Here is a 17350-nt window from a genome sequence, read left to right on the forward strand (position 1 = left end):
CATTTTTATATACTAAAATGTATTTCATTTGAAAAAAGATGAATTATACTATATTTAAATAAAATTTTATTAAACTAAGAATTATTTTTTTATATAAATTCGTATGAAAAATGAGCAATTAGTTTATTGTACATTTTTGTAACACAAAAATAAGTAAAACTTAATAATATTATAAGAGATACTAGATATTATATTATATAGATTATTATATATAGATTATTATATTTTCAATACAAATATTAAAAATCAGAAATATATAAACATTAATATTTACATACTAATATATAAAGTGAATTGTCATCCATTCTATACCGTAAAATCTATGAAGTATTTTATCATTTAACATTTAAAATTTATTACAATTGTATAAAAATTGAGCAAATCATATATTAGTAATATTCAATTACAATAAGTAACAATGAAAATAAAGAAAATTTAAAGAAAAATGAAAATAGATGGTATTTTATGTATAACATATAAATAGGGAAGCAATATTTGTGAACACTTTGAATGAATAATAATATCAATACCAAACTTATACAACAAGTGTACAGTCTTAAACTGTAACAGTCTTTATGGAAGTATGAATAATGAAGTATTTGTTACAAAAATTCTTTTTGACTAGAATAATTGTTTTTTTCTAGACATTCTATTACAAATCATTTAGAATAGAATTAAAATAACTTCAAATGTCTGATAAATAATTATTATATACTTTCAAATGATAATACTTTATGAAACATGGCACGAAATAGCATGGAATTTTTACATTGCAATTTATGTAATATAAACGATATGAATATAAAATGTAAACTATATGTATATTGTCAAAATTAAGATTTGTATTTTTTGATTTTTAAACTAAAAGATATATAAAAAAGAAAGGAAAATATATTAGCTACAATTGTATCATACTTATTAAGAAATATATGAATTACTTACAATTAAATGGATATTTACTACTATATAACAAATTTGCTTGTATGTGTACTTTATACATCATACTGATCATTATAAACACTTTTGTAACTTCATTAAATGTATTTTACATGTAATGGATGTGATAAATTAAACGAATGTGATAATTTAAAGGACTGTACGGAATTTGTTCTTATATGAATCATGAATTGTTATAACTGTGCGTCAAAAATAACATTAATATAATAACTTAAAAATCATATATTTTATAATGAAATGTTTCCAGGTAAACTATACTGTCCTTTTCGGGAATGTGTATCAACCGCTCGAACTGCGAAATAATAATTATTGCCTTCAGAAAACTGTAAATAAAAAAAAAAGTATATTAATATTACAATTGTTTAGAATTTAATTTAATTTTCAAATAATAATTGTTCAAATTACTTGCGTAAGTGTGCATGCCATGGGCAGTGGTAAAGCTCGAACATCTCCTACTTTTTTCCATAATGATGTATTTGGAGGAATGCCAGCAATTTCTTGGTATGCATACAATTGGTAACTAACTATATCTGCATATTTTTCTGATAAATTCATATTCCAAGATAATACTATACCTAAACAATATAACAATAATTTTTATTTTTTTCCCTATTAATGTTTTTTATTCTGTATAAATTTATATATTATAATATACCATGTGCAACTTTAGAAATTTTTAATGATGGAGCTGGTGGTGGAAGTTTCAAAAGAGGATTTACAGCATAATTGTGTATATCTGGTAAAGGTGCAGGATGCTGAAATAAATATAATGTTAAAAAATAATTAAAACATTATTACACAGAAATATATTTAAAATATATATATATATATATATATATAGACACACTCACACACTCACACACACACACATCTTATTTAATTATACTTTAAAATATACATATATACCTTATTTAATTGTACACTTGAAGTAGCTGGAGTTGTTAAAACTCGAACTGTTCCATTTGCAATAGTTGATATTCCTATAAATAGTGATTATATTATATTTATATATAATTTATATTATTAAAATTGCTTACCCGTTTTATACGTTAAAGTTGAAAATGAAGCTCTACACGAAGTTACTGGCCGTATCTATAATAATAAATTTTTATTACAAATTATAAATTCATTATAGAGAATCATAAAATTTTTAACAAATCATTTTAATAAATATAAAATATTTATTCTACCGGACTGGAATTTGGAGCTATTAATAATTGTCTTGTTGGTCCTACACCACTTTGCATCACGTATGTTAATCGAGGCGCGTTCATATTATTCTAAAAATATATATAAATAAATATAAAATATTAATGAAAAATATATAATCTTTTATGTATTTACCACTAAGGCAGTAGGTGTTGGTTGACTGGCAGGTTGTACTACTCTTATACTAGGAGGTTGACTTGTTATAGCTACATTCCCAGGAATGGTCTGAATTACCCTTTGGAAACAAGGTTGTTGTGTTTTTTGTGCTAAATTTACTTGTTGATCAGTTATTGTAGTAGTTACAACTGGTACACCAGTTGCTACAAATTATTAAAATTTATACATTTTTAATTCAATTAATATATAATAAATAAATAAATCAAAAAATTTAATACCTTTGCTTTTTTCTTCTTCATCTGTAAGATCAATAAGATCATTTGTATGAGATTTTACAACATTTGTTGTAGTAGATCCTTGACGACTTATTTGATTTGGAAATTTTCCATTTAGAACTATAGCTTGCTGTGATTGTTGTGATTGCTATAAAATCAATATAATGTATTTATTATACGATTTTTATAATAAAAATAAAAAAATTCTTATAAAATACTTACATTTGACATAATTTGTTGAACATTAGATTGATTTGATAATGTCAAAGAATGCTGTGTATCTACAGGTTTAGCAACAACTAAAGCTGCAGGAGTGATAGTAGTCATAATATTTGGAGACTGAGTGTGATTTTGTGGTACCACAGGATTTTGTCCAATTATTGATTCAGTTCTCCTAGGAGATCTTACTTTAATTCCTTTCCTAGGACTAGCTGCATTATTTGTTTCATTAATAGAAGTATTTGATATATTATTATTACTTGAAAGATGTAAAGACTTCAAATTAGAATTCTGTTGTAATTGCCGTAAATTCTGCATGCCATGATCCTACAGGAATAAATATTACAATAAAATATATGTAAAATAAAACATTACAAAATTATTTAAATAAATTAGTTTATATATAATAGTATTATTATATTTAAATACCGTCATAAAATTAACTTGCAATCCAACAGATCTATTGATTTTAATTGGTGGAGTGGATTTGTCATTATTAGCACGTCGATCTGCAGCATTACGACTTAATACCATTTCAAAATCCTTAATTTGTTTAGCCAATTGTTGACATTTTGCACGCATTACTTCTTGGTTTTTTTCCGATATACGTGCCTGTTCTCTTAATTTGCCAATTTCATCGCGCATGGTAATTGTTTCGACAATTTTTTGTATCAAAAGTTCTTCTAATTCCTTAAAAAAATTATATCATCATTAGAATATATAAAACTATTACTATCAAAAAAATTAATTTAAATTTGTATATTTCTACATACTTCTTGTTTTAATTTTGGCAGTTTTTCATTTAAATCTCTTTGGAAAAATTTATGAACATAATTAAGCTTTTTAATGTTTTCAGAATTATTTTCTTGTGTTTTTAATTCATCACATGCTTCAGAATTTATTTTAATTTTTTTAATATTACCATTCAGAATAGTACTATTAGTATCAGAATAAGTTCGTTTTAACGAAGGTGGTGATAAAGGGCATGCATCTTGATTCATTTTGTAATTTACAACCACAAATTTTTCTGAACCATCACTAGATTCTAGATCACTATCATAATTAAGAAATTTCTTTCTTATTATTTCTTCTGCATTCTTAGCTGTTCGTCTTTTTTGTCTTCCACTTTCTTTAACTATAAGAAGAATATTGTAATAAAAACTTGATAATTTATAGAATTAAAAAATTAAAAATTGCATATTTTCAATATTCATTCATATACACACTTATAACATCAAATATATATAATTATATTATTAAATAATAGTAGAGAATAGTAGAGAATAGTAGAGAAAGTTTTGATTAGTTAATTTATAACATTTTTAAGTAAAATTTTTTTATTTAATTTAAATAAAAATTAAAATTAATTGAGATATATTTTAAATAATTTTAAACAATAATTAATAATTTATAATTTTTTAAATTTTATTGAAAAATATATATTATATATTAATTAAAAATAATTGAATATAAAAAAAGGATCTTTACATATATAAAAAAAAATTAATGATTAAAAATTAGTTTTCTAAATTATTTTTTTTCCGAATTCAATCACATAAAATTTATAAAATTTAAAAGATATAATTCTACCTTGTTTATCTTCTTCAGAAATAGTTCCTTGTGCAATGGTAATCATTTTTTTCGTTCGCCTCTTTTTTTTCTGGGTAATTATAGGTTCAGCAATTATTTTATCACTATCACCACTATTATCTTTTTCCTTAAAATCCAAGGAATCATTTTGTAATTTTGTATTGGATAAACTATTTTCATTTAATATTAACTTAATGTTTTCATTTAAATTTGCTGTTATATTTGTAGAACTTATTACAGAATTTTCTTTTGACATAGATTTTATATCGTTTTCATTTTCATTTTGTTTCAAAAGATCAATTTTACTTTGGGTTACTTGATCTTCAGAAGAAATAAATTCATTAACTTTAATAGAATTTGTACTATTAATATTAGTTTTTAATATTTGATTATCACATTTTTCGCTGTTATTAACTGATTTTTCTGTGGTAACATTTTGTATAACTTTGATTTCATTATCATTTTCATTTGACAAATCATTTGATACAGTAATTGTTGTTTTTATAATTTCTTTATTTGATTTCATATTTTCTAAAGAAATTTCTTCTTTATTTGTAAAAATTTCATTAGTTTTATGATTTGTTATTCCTTTATTTACTATTGATTCATTGTTTATCATCTCTTTTTCATTTAAAATATCTAAATCAGTTATCCTATAATTGTTTTCTATGTCTTGATTAACATATGTTAATTCTTGATTTTTATTTGAATTTTGCTTTTCTAACTTATTAATGTTAGTTTCTCCACTTTCATTTATAGTCATTTTAAATATTTCTTCTTGTTTTTGATTACTTACATTATTTTCTTTAGTATGCTCTATATTTTTATATTCATTATGTTTATATGTTACAATGTTTAATGATTCTATTATTTTAGAATTATTAGAAACAGAAAAATTATTAGAATTAGAATCAACATCTGCATTATTTATATTGTTTTCAATTAACTTAATATTATCTATATTATTATCATGAGAATTAATTGTAGAATTTGTAAATTTTACAACAGAATTATCATTCAATGCATGAATTAAAATATCTTTATTCTTATCTTTACATTGTATTATTTTCATATTTTCTTCCAATTTATGCTTTAATTCTAATGAATTATCAACAGAATTAACAAAATTTTCCTTTTTAGAATCTTTAGCAATAATATCACCTATTTCTTTATCCAATGATTGATTTGAATCATTCTTATTAATGTTAATTGAAGATTCATTACATAATGTATTATCTTCATTTATTGTCTCATGATCTTCAATTTTTATAATTTTAACATCATTATCAACTTGAGTTTTTGAAAATACATTTTTATATAATGATGATTCCAAATTTTGATCAAATTTAATTGGACTATTTTGCTTTTGCATTGCATTAGACTTAAAACTTTTCTTTTGTTGTCTATTACCATAAATTGATCTATTATATGAATTATATGTTCCATTGCCTCTTCCACGTTCAAAAGGAAGAAATGCATTATGAAACCTAAAATCATATGACTGAAGTCTATAACGTCCTCTAGATCTAAATCTATTATAAGTATGACTGACACTACGAAAAGGACGACCATTAGGACTTCTAGGATATCTCCAATGTAATTCATAATTTGGCCATAGACGAGGTGTATTAATTGTTTGATGTTTTATCAATTCATTTTCATTTTCACTTTTTTTAATAATCCTTTCATAATCAATTACTATTTTTTCATCCATGGAATCATTATCTGAACATTGTTCTTCTTGATTTATTTTCTTTATATTTGTATTATTTTTAATATTTTTTTCTGGAGAAATTTCCATATCTTCAGATGTTGTTTCTATAATTTAAATAAAAGAATATTGTTTAAATTTTTTTGATATATAATATCATATTGATTATAATATTTCAATCATACATATGTACAATGTTTACCAATTTTATTAGTTTTTAATTCATTTTCCTGATTATTTAAAACAGGTGTTAAAATATCTTCTGTCTCAATTTCATCATCATCAGAAAGTCTCAAACGCATACTATCATCTGAAAGAGCATCTTCTTCATCACCATCATCACCTGTACCATATAATAGCTCTTCTTCTTTTTCTTTTGATAATTCATCAGTATGGTGTGTGTTAATACAAGGCAAAGAATGCACAGACTCAGAAGTATGTAATGTATCACTTCTTAAAGTTTCCATTTCATAAAATGTATAACACATAAGACAATGTCATAAATTACTCATTTAATAATCTTTAACCTGTAAATGATTACTTTACCTTTAATAATTTTATTTTAAACATTTTGTTTTAACTTTATATACACACATGCGCGCGCGCACGCATACACACATGCGCGCGTATATATACATTTGATATACAAATGTATATAGCAAAATTTTCATATATTTGAATTTATCTTTATTTAATTTTTATTTAATTTTTTTATAAAATAATAATTATATTTATTATAAGTATATATTATACAGTGAGTTAATGAAAATATTAATACAAAATTAAAAAATAAATACAAATAAAATATTATATAAATTAATATATTGATTTAATGTATATTATTTATTTTTATTTTTATCAAAATTTTTATTATTTTAATTTTATTAATAAATAAATAAATAAATATTAATTTAAAATATCATAAATACTAAAAAAAAATTAATGAAATCCAGATTTATTTATAATTTTTTAAAATTTGAATACAGTTGAATATAAAATTTATTATTATTTATAACTATAAAATATATATATAATTGATAAATATAAAATATTATATTTTTTGTCAAAAGATCTAATTTTAATATACATTATTAAAAATAATGTTTTAAGATTATAAAAAATTATTAGTTTTTCATGGATTAATATTTTTCGTTTAATATTATTAAATCATTATGTTTGCAATTGTATTAAAATAATTAATATTAATACTGGTTTGATATGAGTATTAATGAAGAGAAATGCAATTTTTATAAAATTAAAATTATTAAAATGTGGGCCCTTTAATGCACGCCAATATATACCATCCCTGGCCCATAAGTACTCAATTAATAAAAATGGCGGAATGGAACTGTTTCACTAAATTCATCATTATGTTTTAAATAATAGACATATCATACTACTATTTAAAAAAAATTTATATTATTATTATTTTAAAAATATTATAGATTTATATTTTATACAAATAATATATTGAAAGAATGTTTAATATAATAAATACATGATCATTTCGTATTTATCTGTCACTATTTACTAAAACTTTAAAATTCAATTCATGTCAAAAATATTGTTTGTTTATAAAATTAAATATAAATACACAACACGAATAATTATAACTAATTGAAATGTCAGAATATATTAAATTAATTATGATTTAATCTATATAAGATTTATGTAGAAAAAGGCGGGCTTCTAAGTAAGCTCCTCTATTGAACGAATACTGCCAAACATAGGCCCCGATGTGTCCTAACGAAATTCAACGATTTTACACGAAGTCAACCAATATGGCGTCACAGTTTACCATTGAGAAATTATTTTTTAATATAAAATAAAAATAAAATTTAATAAATTCCGTAATAAAAATATATATTTAACAAATAAAATTATACTAACTTTTTTTTATTTTTGCATTTCAAATAAATCAAAATATTTAAAAAGTTTATATTTCCAATATTCTCTCTTTTTCTTTACTAATGTGCTACTTAATAATACTTAATATTTTATGCTATTGCAAAGATTTATAAAAATTTTATCATATTTAATATATTAATATAAATTTTAATATTTATATGTTCGAACACTTTTATGAATATATTTTTCAATACAATATATTAAAAAAAAAATACTAATATTAAATATTTGTTTATAAAAATATTATATATAAATTATTTAATAATATGTAAATATTTTTATATTGAATATTTGAAATAATTCTATTCCTGTTTTTTTAGTTCTTATTGACAAGATCAACATGCGTCATACTGGTAATATAATATTGAATTCATTGAGTGGGAGAAATGTTATGCTTTCATAACTCATTACGAATATCGATTTTATATAGATTTCTGTATATAGATTCAATACTTGTATTTTCAAAATTTTAATTATTTATAAATTATTATTAAAAAATATTACAAATATATTATAAATATATTATAAATATATTTTTAATCAAAATTTAATTATTCATCTCACAGAATAAAAAAAAGTAATATTTATAATACAAATAATATTACTATACCTAAATGTACTATACAAATTTATATTTCAAGTACACAATTAACATATAACGTATATATATATACAATTATATTATAAATATTTTTTAATAATATAATTATTGTTAATATTATAAAATATAAAAATTAATAAAAAATTGTGATACAAATAAAATTTTATTTTTATAATATCATAATTTTTTATGATATAAATATTATTAGTTCATTTTTATATTAAAAATAATAATCTAATTTCATAACTTAAATATTATATAATTAAATATAAAAATATTAAGTTTTCATTTTATATGACGAAACAACAAAATGGCGTACCTATGCTCTATAAAATGGCAGCTATTCATATATAGTTTGACATCTACAATAGATTCGATCTTTATGTTTGGGACTTCAGGCCCAAATTCTTCAGTAATATGAATAGCATAAAATATACTTTTATTATTTAAGTATTCATTAAATATATAAATTAAATATAAGAAAATAACAACAGAAATCTTTAAAATTCATAAAATTAAAATTAATAAAATAACAAGGAATTTATTTCTTTTTCAAAATGTTTACTATAACTGTAATCTTTTAAAATGTAATTTTTTGTAATTTTAAATAAATATATATTATATGTATATGTGATTCAGGTCATATAACAATTCAGATCAAAAAATCAGAATGACCCACTGCTGAATGATAACATGTAAATATATGTATAAGTGAACTTACGTTATGTTATAATGCAGACAATCTTCAATCAGTGATGAACATGCTCTTTGTTTTACAAAAATACTTCATATTTATGATAAATGCCAGAAACGAAGATACACTGTGATACTCGTTCATCGAGTATCTGCAACACCGCAACCTAAACAAGCGACAGGCAATGTTGCCACTTTTATACGTAACCGCTAACATACTCAATATATTTTGATGAAATTAAGGTTTAAATTGAATGTCAGACCTTCCAATTGTTTAAATTTGAAAGATTTATCGAATTAAAAAGTTATAAACAAATTTGTGAAAAGAAATATGTAGAACTATCGACATAGACAGATAATGTAGTTTGCATCTCAATTTAGTAACGCATGCGCTATAGTATAAAATACTTTCAGAACTTATATGATGTTTACTAAAGCATGTAAAATACTTCTGATTAGATACTAAAATACACTTTGTTTATAAAAATTTATGCAGGTATGCAAAATCAATAATAATCAAGTATTCGTGATATGTTTTTTCAACATTTGAAGACTTTTTTTTCGAGAATTGTTTAATATTACTTTAAAGAATAAATAATAACCGTAGTATTTTACACTATTTTGTAAAATATATTATTAATAATATAAAATTTATTGATTATTACTGAAATGTGGATGAAGAAAAAGTATATTTTACGTAATATTTTTTAAAAAATTGTTAATAAAACATATATTAGTGATAAATTTCAAACCAAGGTTAAAAATCGTATTATGAAAATACGAATAAAAAATATTACTAACCACAATGTATATATATTAAAATTATTTAAGTATTTAGAAAAAATGTATTATTTATTATTTTTATAATTAATTTTATTATTTAAATTTAAAAATTGTAAGAAGACTTTATTATATATTAATATACAGAATCGAAAATAAAAAATGAACTTTAAGTTTAATTTAATTTTTATAATAAATTTTAAAAAATATATTATTATTCTTTTTTGTATTTTATAATATTTTTAATAATATATATATAATCTTGTATATAAATATAATATAATTACTATTATATATAATAAATAAATAATAAATAATATATATTGAATTTTATTATATGCAAATATAATTATATATAATGTAGAATATTTATAAATACATATTATTAAAAAGACAAGTTTATTTAATTTATTGTAGAATTTATAATATAGAAATGAAAATTAAAATAGAAAATTTATAATTTCTTTTATAAAATAACTTAATTTAATATTTAATTTAATTATATTATTTAATATTATTTAATATTGTAAAATATATGTTATTTTTTTTAATCTATTTTAAATTTTATTAAATTAACTATATTTATAATATAAATGTAAATATTAATAATTAAAAATATATTTTATAAAAATATTTATGATATTGATAATATTTTTATATAATTATTTTATATAATTATTTAAAATTATATTATTTTAAATTTTGATATATATATATATATATATATCGCCAATAAAATAGAAAATTTTCTAAAATAAGAAATAATATTTTTATATAAAATTTCATACTACAAAACATTAATGACTAAGTATTTTGATTCTTTAGTATAAAATCAAAGATATTTCTAATCTTTCGAATCAGTCTTATAGAAAAAATTAAAATATACTATTTGTCATTTTACATAAAATTGAAATTTCTATTATATTTTAATTAATAATAAATATTCTATAAAGTAGATTTTTAAAGTTTTTCACCAGCGAAAATTCTAATATTATTTAATATAAAACAATAAAATTAATTTTATAAATAATATGCACAAAAATAATATAAAATTTAATATTCTTTTTGCTTATTTTTGATTATATTATATCATAAACTAATAATTTATTTTTTTATTAATTTATAAAAATGCAATTATAAAGTGATAAGTATAGTGATTTATTCTATTTTCAATACTAGTTAATTTTTAGTTATTTAACTCCTCTAGGTATTTATAATTGAAATTATATTTTATTGATAAAAAATGTTATTTTTTTTTTTATTCTTCTAAAATTTTATAGATAATTTAATAGAAGTCGATATTATAATTCACTTCAGAGAATATATTCATAAATTATATTTAATTTATTTAAATCAATTATATCGAACTATGTTAATCATAAATAAGAAAGTTGGTAACAAAATATCAAATGATATTTTGTCATAGAAAGCCGGTATAAAGTTTCAATATAGTATATCTGAATATATTATGTGAGGATGGTGGAGGAAAGTACGATTTCGAAGATGTATGAAGAAAAGAATATTTTGCTATTTTGGAAAAGTTGAATTATTAGTTAAATTTTGATAAATAAATAAAAAATTCTAAAATTTTATGTAAAATATATTAGTTATTTTGAAATCAAACATTCGCATGCGTATTAATTACTTCTTTTCGCAAACTCGATCGAAATACATTATCCGACAGGAGAGCACTCTTTGGGCTCCAGAGGAAAGAAAAGTTGTTGTAATGGCTGCCGTGTCATGAAATGAAGGTACCGAGCCAGTTTTGTGGTTCCACGATGGAGGAGAACTCCAGTTCTGCATCTCAAAATCATAATGGACAATTATCTAGTGGTGCAAATGTTCCATTGACAAATAATAAACATCAAGGGAATGACAATGGTACTAATGGCGATGCCAAGAATGAAAGGCCACAATACTCTATGCCTGGTATTCTACATTTTATTCAGCATGAATGGACTCGCTTTGAACTTGAAAGATCGCAATGGGAGCTTGATAAAGCAGAATTTCAGGTATCGTCTTAATTTGTTTGAGGAAAATTCTCAGAATTTCTCTGTATATTTTTCTTTAAAGTATTCTTTTCTTATTGTCATATCATCTGTCATGTGACAGAATGTGGTAAAAACATGATTAACTTGAAAATATGTAAAACATCGTAATATAATTTGTGTATATACTTAATTAAAAAATTAATTCAATTTAAATTAAAAAATATTTTATAAGAATATTTTTCTTATAATATTATACTTTAAAATTCAATATAGCAAATGTCACTTTGTGTACATTGTGCATATACTCAAAAAATTATTTCAATTTAAATTAAAAAATATTTTATAAGAATATTTTTCTTTTTATAATATCATATAATATTATATAAAATTATGTTTTAAAGTTTATAATTAAATATAATAAATATTAATTTATTAATATATAGATTATAGATTATTAGAATTATTATATTATTTTAATAATATAAATAGTATTAATTATTATAATTAATATTAGTATTAGTATTAGTTATTATTATTAAATAATATAATAAATGATATTATATTGTAATAACTATAATATAATAATAAATAATATTAATATAATAAATAGTATTTTAATTTTATAAATTTTATGTTGTATTGTGTTATTTTGTATTGCATTTATATTCTGTGTATTATATTTTTTTGCTAATAATGTTTTTAATATAATTATTGTAATTTTTAATGTTATAAAAAAAATATATATTTTCAAAAAAACAATTATAATATATATTATAGTATATTTTATAAAATATATTTTACCTAATTATATTAAAAATAATTAATTTTTTAAAAATGTAATTTAAAAAAATATAAGTTTATTATATTTTTATAGGCTAGGATAGCTTTTTTACAAGGAGAAAGAAAAGGTCAAGAAAGATTAAAGAATGATTTAGTAAGAAGAATAAAAATGTTAGAATATGCACTTAAACAAGAAAGGTAAGATTTTGTTTTAAATTAAAATCATAAAACAATTTTATTTTCAAAAATATTCATAATATTTTCATCATTTTTATAGAGCAAGGTATCATAAACTAAAATATGGCACTGACTTAGTAATTCAAGGGGATACAAAACCTCCTATTTATGAAGAAGGTATTTGTAATTGTCCCAATTCTGATGTTGGAGGTGGTGGTGATGGAGAAGCTCCATTTACATCTGTCAGTAATATTAGTTGGAGACAAGGCCGCCAAATTTTAAGACAGTACATAAAATATTATTTTTATGATTATTGTTCATACAATATAAAGTTCATTATCATTAATATTTTATATATAATTGTTACTTTAGATATTTACAAGAAATTGGTTACACTGATACAATAATAGATGTACGGTCCAGCAGAGTAAGATCTTTACTTGGTTTAAGTAATAATACAGATTCAGAAGATATGAATACTCCTGCATTAAATGGCAATGAACCATCAAATAAACAAGCATCAGATAACAGTGATACAGGGCTTTTAAATAGTGTTCGTAGAACTTCAGAAAAAAAGGTAGAGGTAAATAATTTTTAATCATTTTATTATAATTTTTATAAAAGTTTTCAATAAAAATTTTATTGAAATAATATATTAATTATTAATGTAAATATTTTTAATATATCTGAAATCAAATCAAATTTTTATAATATCAATTTTTTATAATAATATATTTTTTATATTTTTATGTTGGTAGCAACGATCTTCTATAGCAGAAGCAATAATATTAGATACAGAAGCAGCTGTTATGGCAAACTTTGAATTTTTGGCTAATACAGATATGGATATGGAAGAAGAGGAAGGAGATGTAGAAGATGATACTTATGATACTAATATGGATCCTAAACCAAATAAAGTAAGCAACATATTTATTTATTTTTCTATTTAATATATAATTCATTTAAATTAAATTAATATATTGTTTTCATTTTAACTTTTAGCCACCTATGCTTTTAACAGAAGATGTTGATGCAGAAGCTGAAGAAGTATTAAATGAATTGAATCTTCTCACAGAAATTGAGGAATCACCACCAGGTTCTATTCGTTATTTATCTGAATGGAGTTAGTATTTATTTCATTTATAGTTTCACAAATAAATTTCAATTTAATCAATATTTTAAAAAGATTAAATATTTAAAATTTAATAAATTTATAGATGCAATACATAGAGGTGCACATACAGATCCAAAACGTCTAAATGAAGAAGGTGATTCTACATTGGAATTGGGTGAATTAGAACAATTGTGTGTAAACAATGAAGCAGAAACATCATATGATGTGAGTTAAATTGATTATGTTAGTGTGGTTTAATTTGTTGATGATAAGTTTTTTATAAATATATGTATATATATTTATAAAATTTATATCATTTATAAATTTTATTTTTAAGTTAGAATAGAATTTTATTTTATTTTCTTCATTATATTTTAAAATATATTAAAATTAAATATATTTTAGATGGTAGCTACTACAAAAGAAAGTTTAAGGAAAACATGGAATGCAAAGTATACATTAAGATCTCACTTTGATGCTGTTCGAGCTCTCGTCTTCCATCCCACTGATCCTGTTCTTATAACTGCAAGCGATGATCATACACTTAAATTATGGAATCTTCATAAAACTTTACCAGCAAAGAAGTAAGTTATATTTTAAATTCTGTATTTATATTTCTATCACTTTATAGATAAAAAAAAATATTAATTTGTTTCAGATCAGCTTCATTAGATGTAGAACCATTATATACATTCAGATCACATACCGGTCCTGTATTATGTTTAGCTATGTGTAGTACAGGAAGTCAATGCTATAGTGGTGGTTTAGATGGTATGATTCATTGTTGGACACTTCCATCAGCCAATATAGATCCATATGACTCCTATGAACCAAGTGTCCTTAGCCAAACATTAAAAGGACATACAAATGCAGTTTGGGGTTTAAGCATGTATCAACTTCGATCACAATTGTTATCAATCAGTGCTGATGGAACTGTAAAATTATGGAGTCCACAAAGCAAATCACCATTACTTCATACATATGTTTCTGAACAAGGTATATTTTTTTAATGTATTATATATAATTTTATAAACTCACTATTAAAATATTTTTTTTTATTTTATAGATGGAATACCATCATCAGTAGATTTCATTAGGGACGAATCAAATAAATTAGTTGTAGCTTATGATAGAGCTTGTGTGGTATTTGATACGGAAACAGGCGAAAGCGTAGCTCGTCTTGAAGCCAATGAAACAAAAGGAGTAAATCGTGTTGTGGCGCATCCTACATTACCACTTGTTGTTGCAGCACATGAAGATCGACATATTCGATTTTACGATCATCGATCAGCTACCCTTGCTCATGCTATGGTTGCTCATTTGGATGCAGTTACTAGTCTTGCAGTAGATCCTCATGGTTTATATTTACTTTCAGGAAGTAAGTAACAGTAAATTAAAATAAATTAAAAAAAATTAAATAATTATATAAGTAAATTATAATATTTAATTTTTTATTTTTAGGTCATGATTGCAGTATAAGATTATGGAATATGGATAATAAAACTTGTGTTCAAGAAATAACAGCACATCGTAAAAAATTTGACGAAAGTATTTTAGATGTAGCATTTCATCCTTCACGACCTTTTATAGCAAGTGCAGGGGCTGATGCTCTTGCCAAAGTGTATGTGTGAAATGTAAATTAAGATACACATTTCTATTACCAACATACATCAAATGGAACAGATTTTATACTCATTCTTTCTAGATAGTTTTACTTATACATGTTACACTTCCAATTTTGTTGTAACTTATATTGCTCTACCATTTGAAATATCACTTTAGGAAATCAAATTGAGCGTATAGATATCCATGTTACGAAACCAAAATTTGCACATAACCTTTATCCGCAACATTTTATTAAAAAAATAATTTCAAATACAGAATGTTTCAGTTTTTAGATGATAATATTAATATATTCTATGGGTTTAAATAAGAAAAAAATATTATATAAAAATAGGTCATTTAATACTTTATTAAAAATATTTAAAAAATAAAATTAATGATATTTATATATAGTTTTTCATGTGAATTATGTTTATTATTTAAAGTCAAATTAATATTAATATTCAATTTCAAAATTCTTACTTTAATAAAATTTTAATTACATTTAGTACATGGCAGTTGGAAATTTATTTCTATATCATGTTACAGTAATTCCATATTTATTTCATTTATGTTTCGCACTTTTGTAATAATTTTTTAATAAAATGTTAAATGATCTATGTTTATATAACATTTTTTTTTTCATTTAGATTCAAAATATATTAATAAAATTTGATATCTAAAAACTAAAACATTCTATATAAATGCTGCTTATTGATAAAATTTCCTCTAAGTAGCAATATTAATTGGGATAGCGGAAGGGGTCTGTCTTGTAGTATATTAGTTAATATAGTTCTGGTAATTAGATGATAAAATACCCCTTACCCAGAATCCAGGAAGCACACTGCCGCAGTAGCATAATATTTATCCCTATGTTAACTATTTATTACCAATATTACAGTTACTGTTGCACAGCTACTGGAGATTAAGACGTACTACGCGAGAATGAAGTTGTCCTACATCAATTAGTCTCCCATTATATGATTTTTATGCTACCTTATATATTTATCGAGGTAGGTATATAATAACAACAAAAAGCAACAACAACAATAATAATAATAATAACCGTAATAAGTTAATTATAATGTAAGAGACATAATATTAATAACAGTAAATTATAACTGTGTGTTTCTCTGTAATATATTGTATTTAAAAATAGATGAACTGTGTAACGTACTATAATGAACATGTTTTTATTAAAATTTAATTCCATTTCTATTATTTTTTTCCTTCAACAAATCTAAATATATAAATTATAATTATAAGAAACAGAATTAAAATATTGAAGTAAAATTTATTCAATTTTATTAATTAATAAATAAACAAAATATGATTTATAGATCTCATAAAAAATTTAAACAAAATTTAGTATCTATATTTTATTGAAAAAATACAATAAAATTATTTTTTTAAAAAATATATAGACTTTATTAAGTATTAATATACAAAATTTTATTTTATCGATAAATTTATATCTTTACAAAATATGTCAATGTTTGAAATAATATTTTTTAGATTATAACTATAGATTTTAGATTTTTTAGATTATAACATATATATTTTTTAAATTATAATGTGTGTGTGTACGTGCGTGCGTGCGTGCGTGCGTGCGTGTGTGTGTACACA

The 17350-nt window shown here is 21.5% G+C and overlaps 2 protein-coding genes across 7 annotated transcripts; one reads left to right on the forward strand and one right to left on the reverse strand.

The window, feature by feature from the left end:
• Positions 1–1082: 1082 nt before the first annotated feature.
• Positions 1083–9593, reverse strand: LOC100577401 (putative uncharacterized protein DDB_G0282133). Of its 3 annotated transcripts, none has more exons than XM_006562826.3 (14): positions 9309–9593; positions 6281–6605; positions 4368–6185; positions 3551–3912; positions 3207–3467; positions 2781–3104; positions 2562–2706; positions 2302–2486; positions 2148–2237; positions 1995–2049; positions 1864–1937; positions 1613–1712; positions 1363–1532; positions 1083–1280 (listed from the first exon to the last, which is right to left on the reverse strand). In XM_006562826.3, exons 2-14 carry the CDS (start codon positions 6564–6566, stop codon positions 1185–1187), a joined length of 3966 nt encoding a protein of 1321 aa, XP_006562889.1. In that variant the 5' UTR covers positions 6567–6605; positions 9309–9593; the 3' UTR covers positions 1083–1184. The 3 variants fall into 3 exon arrangements, with proteins under 3 accessions (XP_006562889.1, XP_006562890.1, XP_026299095.1); XM_006562827.3 differs by having other exon boundaries at positions 6281–6421; positions 9309–9590; XM_026443310.1 differs by lacking the exon at positions 9309–9593 and adding an exon at positions 7577–7889.
• A 1909-nt stretch (positions 9594–11502) lies between these two features.
• On the forward strand, positions 11503–16906 carry LOC550685 (striatin-3). 4 transcript variants are annotated; one of them, XM_623213.5, is made up of 12 exons: positions 11503–12072; positions 12926–13029; positions 13109–13294; positions 13381–13591; positions 13767–13925; positions 14011–14131; positions 14226–14347; positions 14528–14706; positions 14781–15118; positions 15189–15500; positions 15584–15743; positions 16626–16906. In XM_623213.5, the coding sequence occupies exons 1-12, from the start codon at positions 11806–11808 to the stop codon at positions 16651–16653; spliced, it is 2187 nt and encodes a 728-aa protein (XP_623216.3). In that variant the 5' UTR covers positions 11503–11805; the 3' UTR covers positions 16654–16906. The 4 variants fall into 4 exon arrangements, with proteins under 4 accessions (XP_623216.3, XP_006562886.1, XP_006562888.1 ...); XM_006562823.2 differs by having other exon boundaries at positions 13381–13585; XM_006562825.3 differs by lacking the exon at positions 16626–16906 and having other exon boundaries at positions 13381–13585; positions 15584–16058.
• The last annotated feature ends 444 nt before the right edge of the window (positions 16907–17350 follow it).

Source organism: Apis mellifera, linkage group LG10 (genome assembly GCF_003254395.2).
Source record: "Apis mellifera strain DH4 linkage group LG10, Amel_HAv3.1, whole genome shotgun sequence".
Taxonomy (NCBI): Eukaryota; Metazoa; Arthropoda; class Insecta; order Hymenoptera; family Apidae; genus Apis; species Apis mellifera.

Bases quoted from the DNA above. Each gene is read 5' to 3' on its own strand.
- LOC100577401 (XM_006562826.3), bottom strand. From the start codon at position 6,566: ATGTGTTATACATTTTATGAAATGGAAACTTTAAGAAGTGATACATTA. The intron at 3,913-4,367 runs GTAGAATTATAT...TTCTTCTTATAG, and splicing joins TTCTGAAGAAGATAAACAAG to TTAAAGAAAGTGGAAGACAA. The intron at 1,533-1,612 runs GTATATTATAAT...TATATTGTTTAG, and splicing joins AATTTCTAAAGTTGCACATG to GTATAGTATTATCTTGGAAT.
- LOC550685 (XM_623213.5), top strand. From the start codon at position 11,806: ATGAAGGTACCGAGCCAGTTTTGTGGTTCCACGATGGAGGAGAACTCC. The intron at 13,592-13,766 runs GTAAATAATTTT...TTATGTTGGTAG, and splicing joins CTTCAGAAAAAAAGGTAGAG to CAACGATCTTCTATAGCAGA. The intron at 14,348-14,527 runs GTGAGTTAAATT...AATATATTTTAG, and splicing joins AAGCAGAAACATCATATGAT to ATGGTAGCTACTACAAAAGA.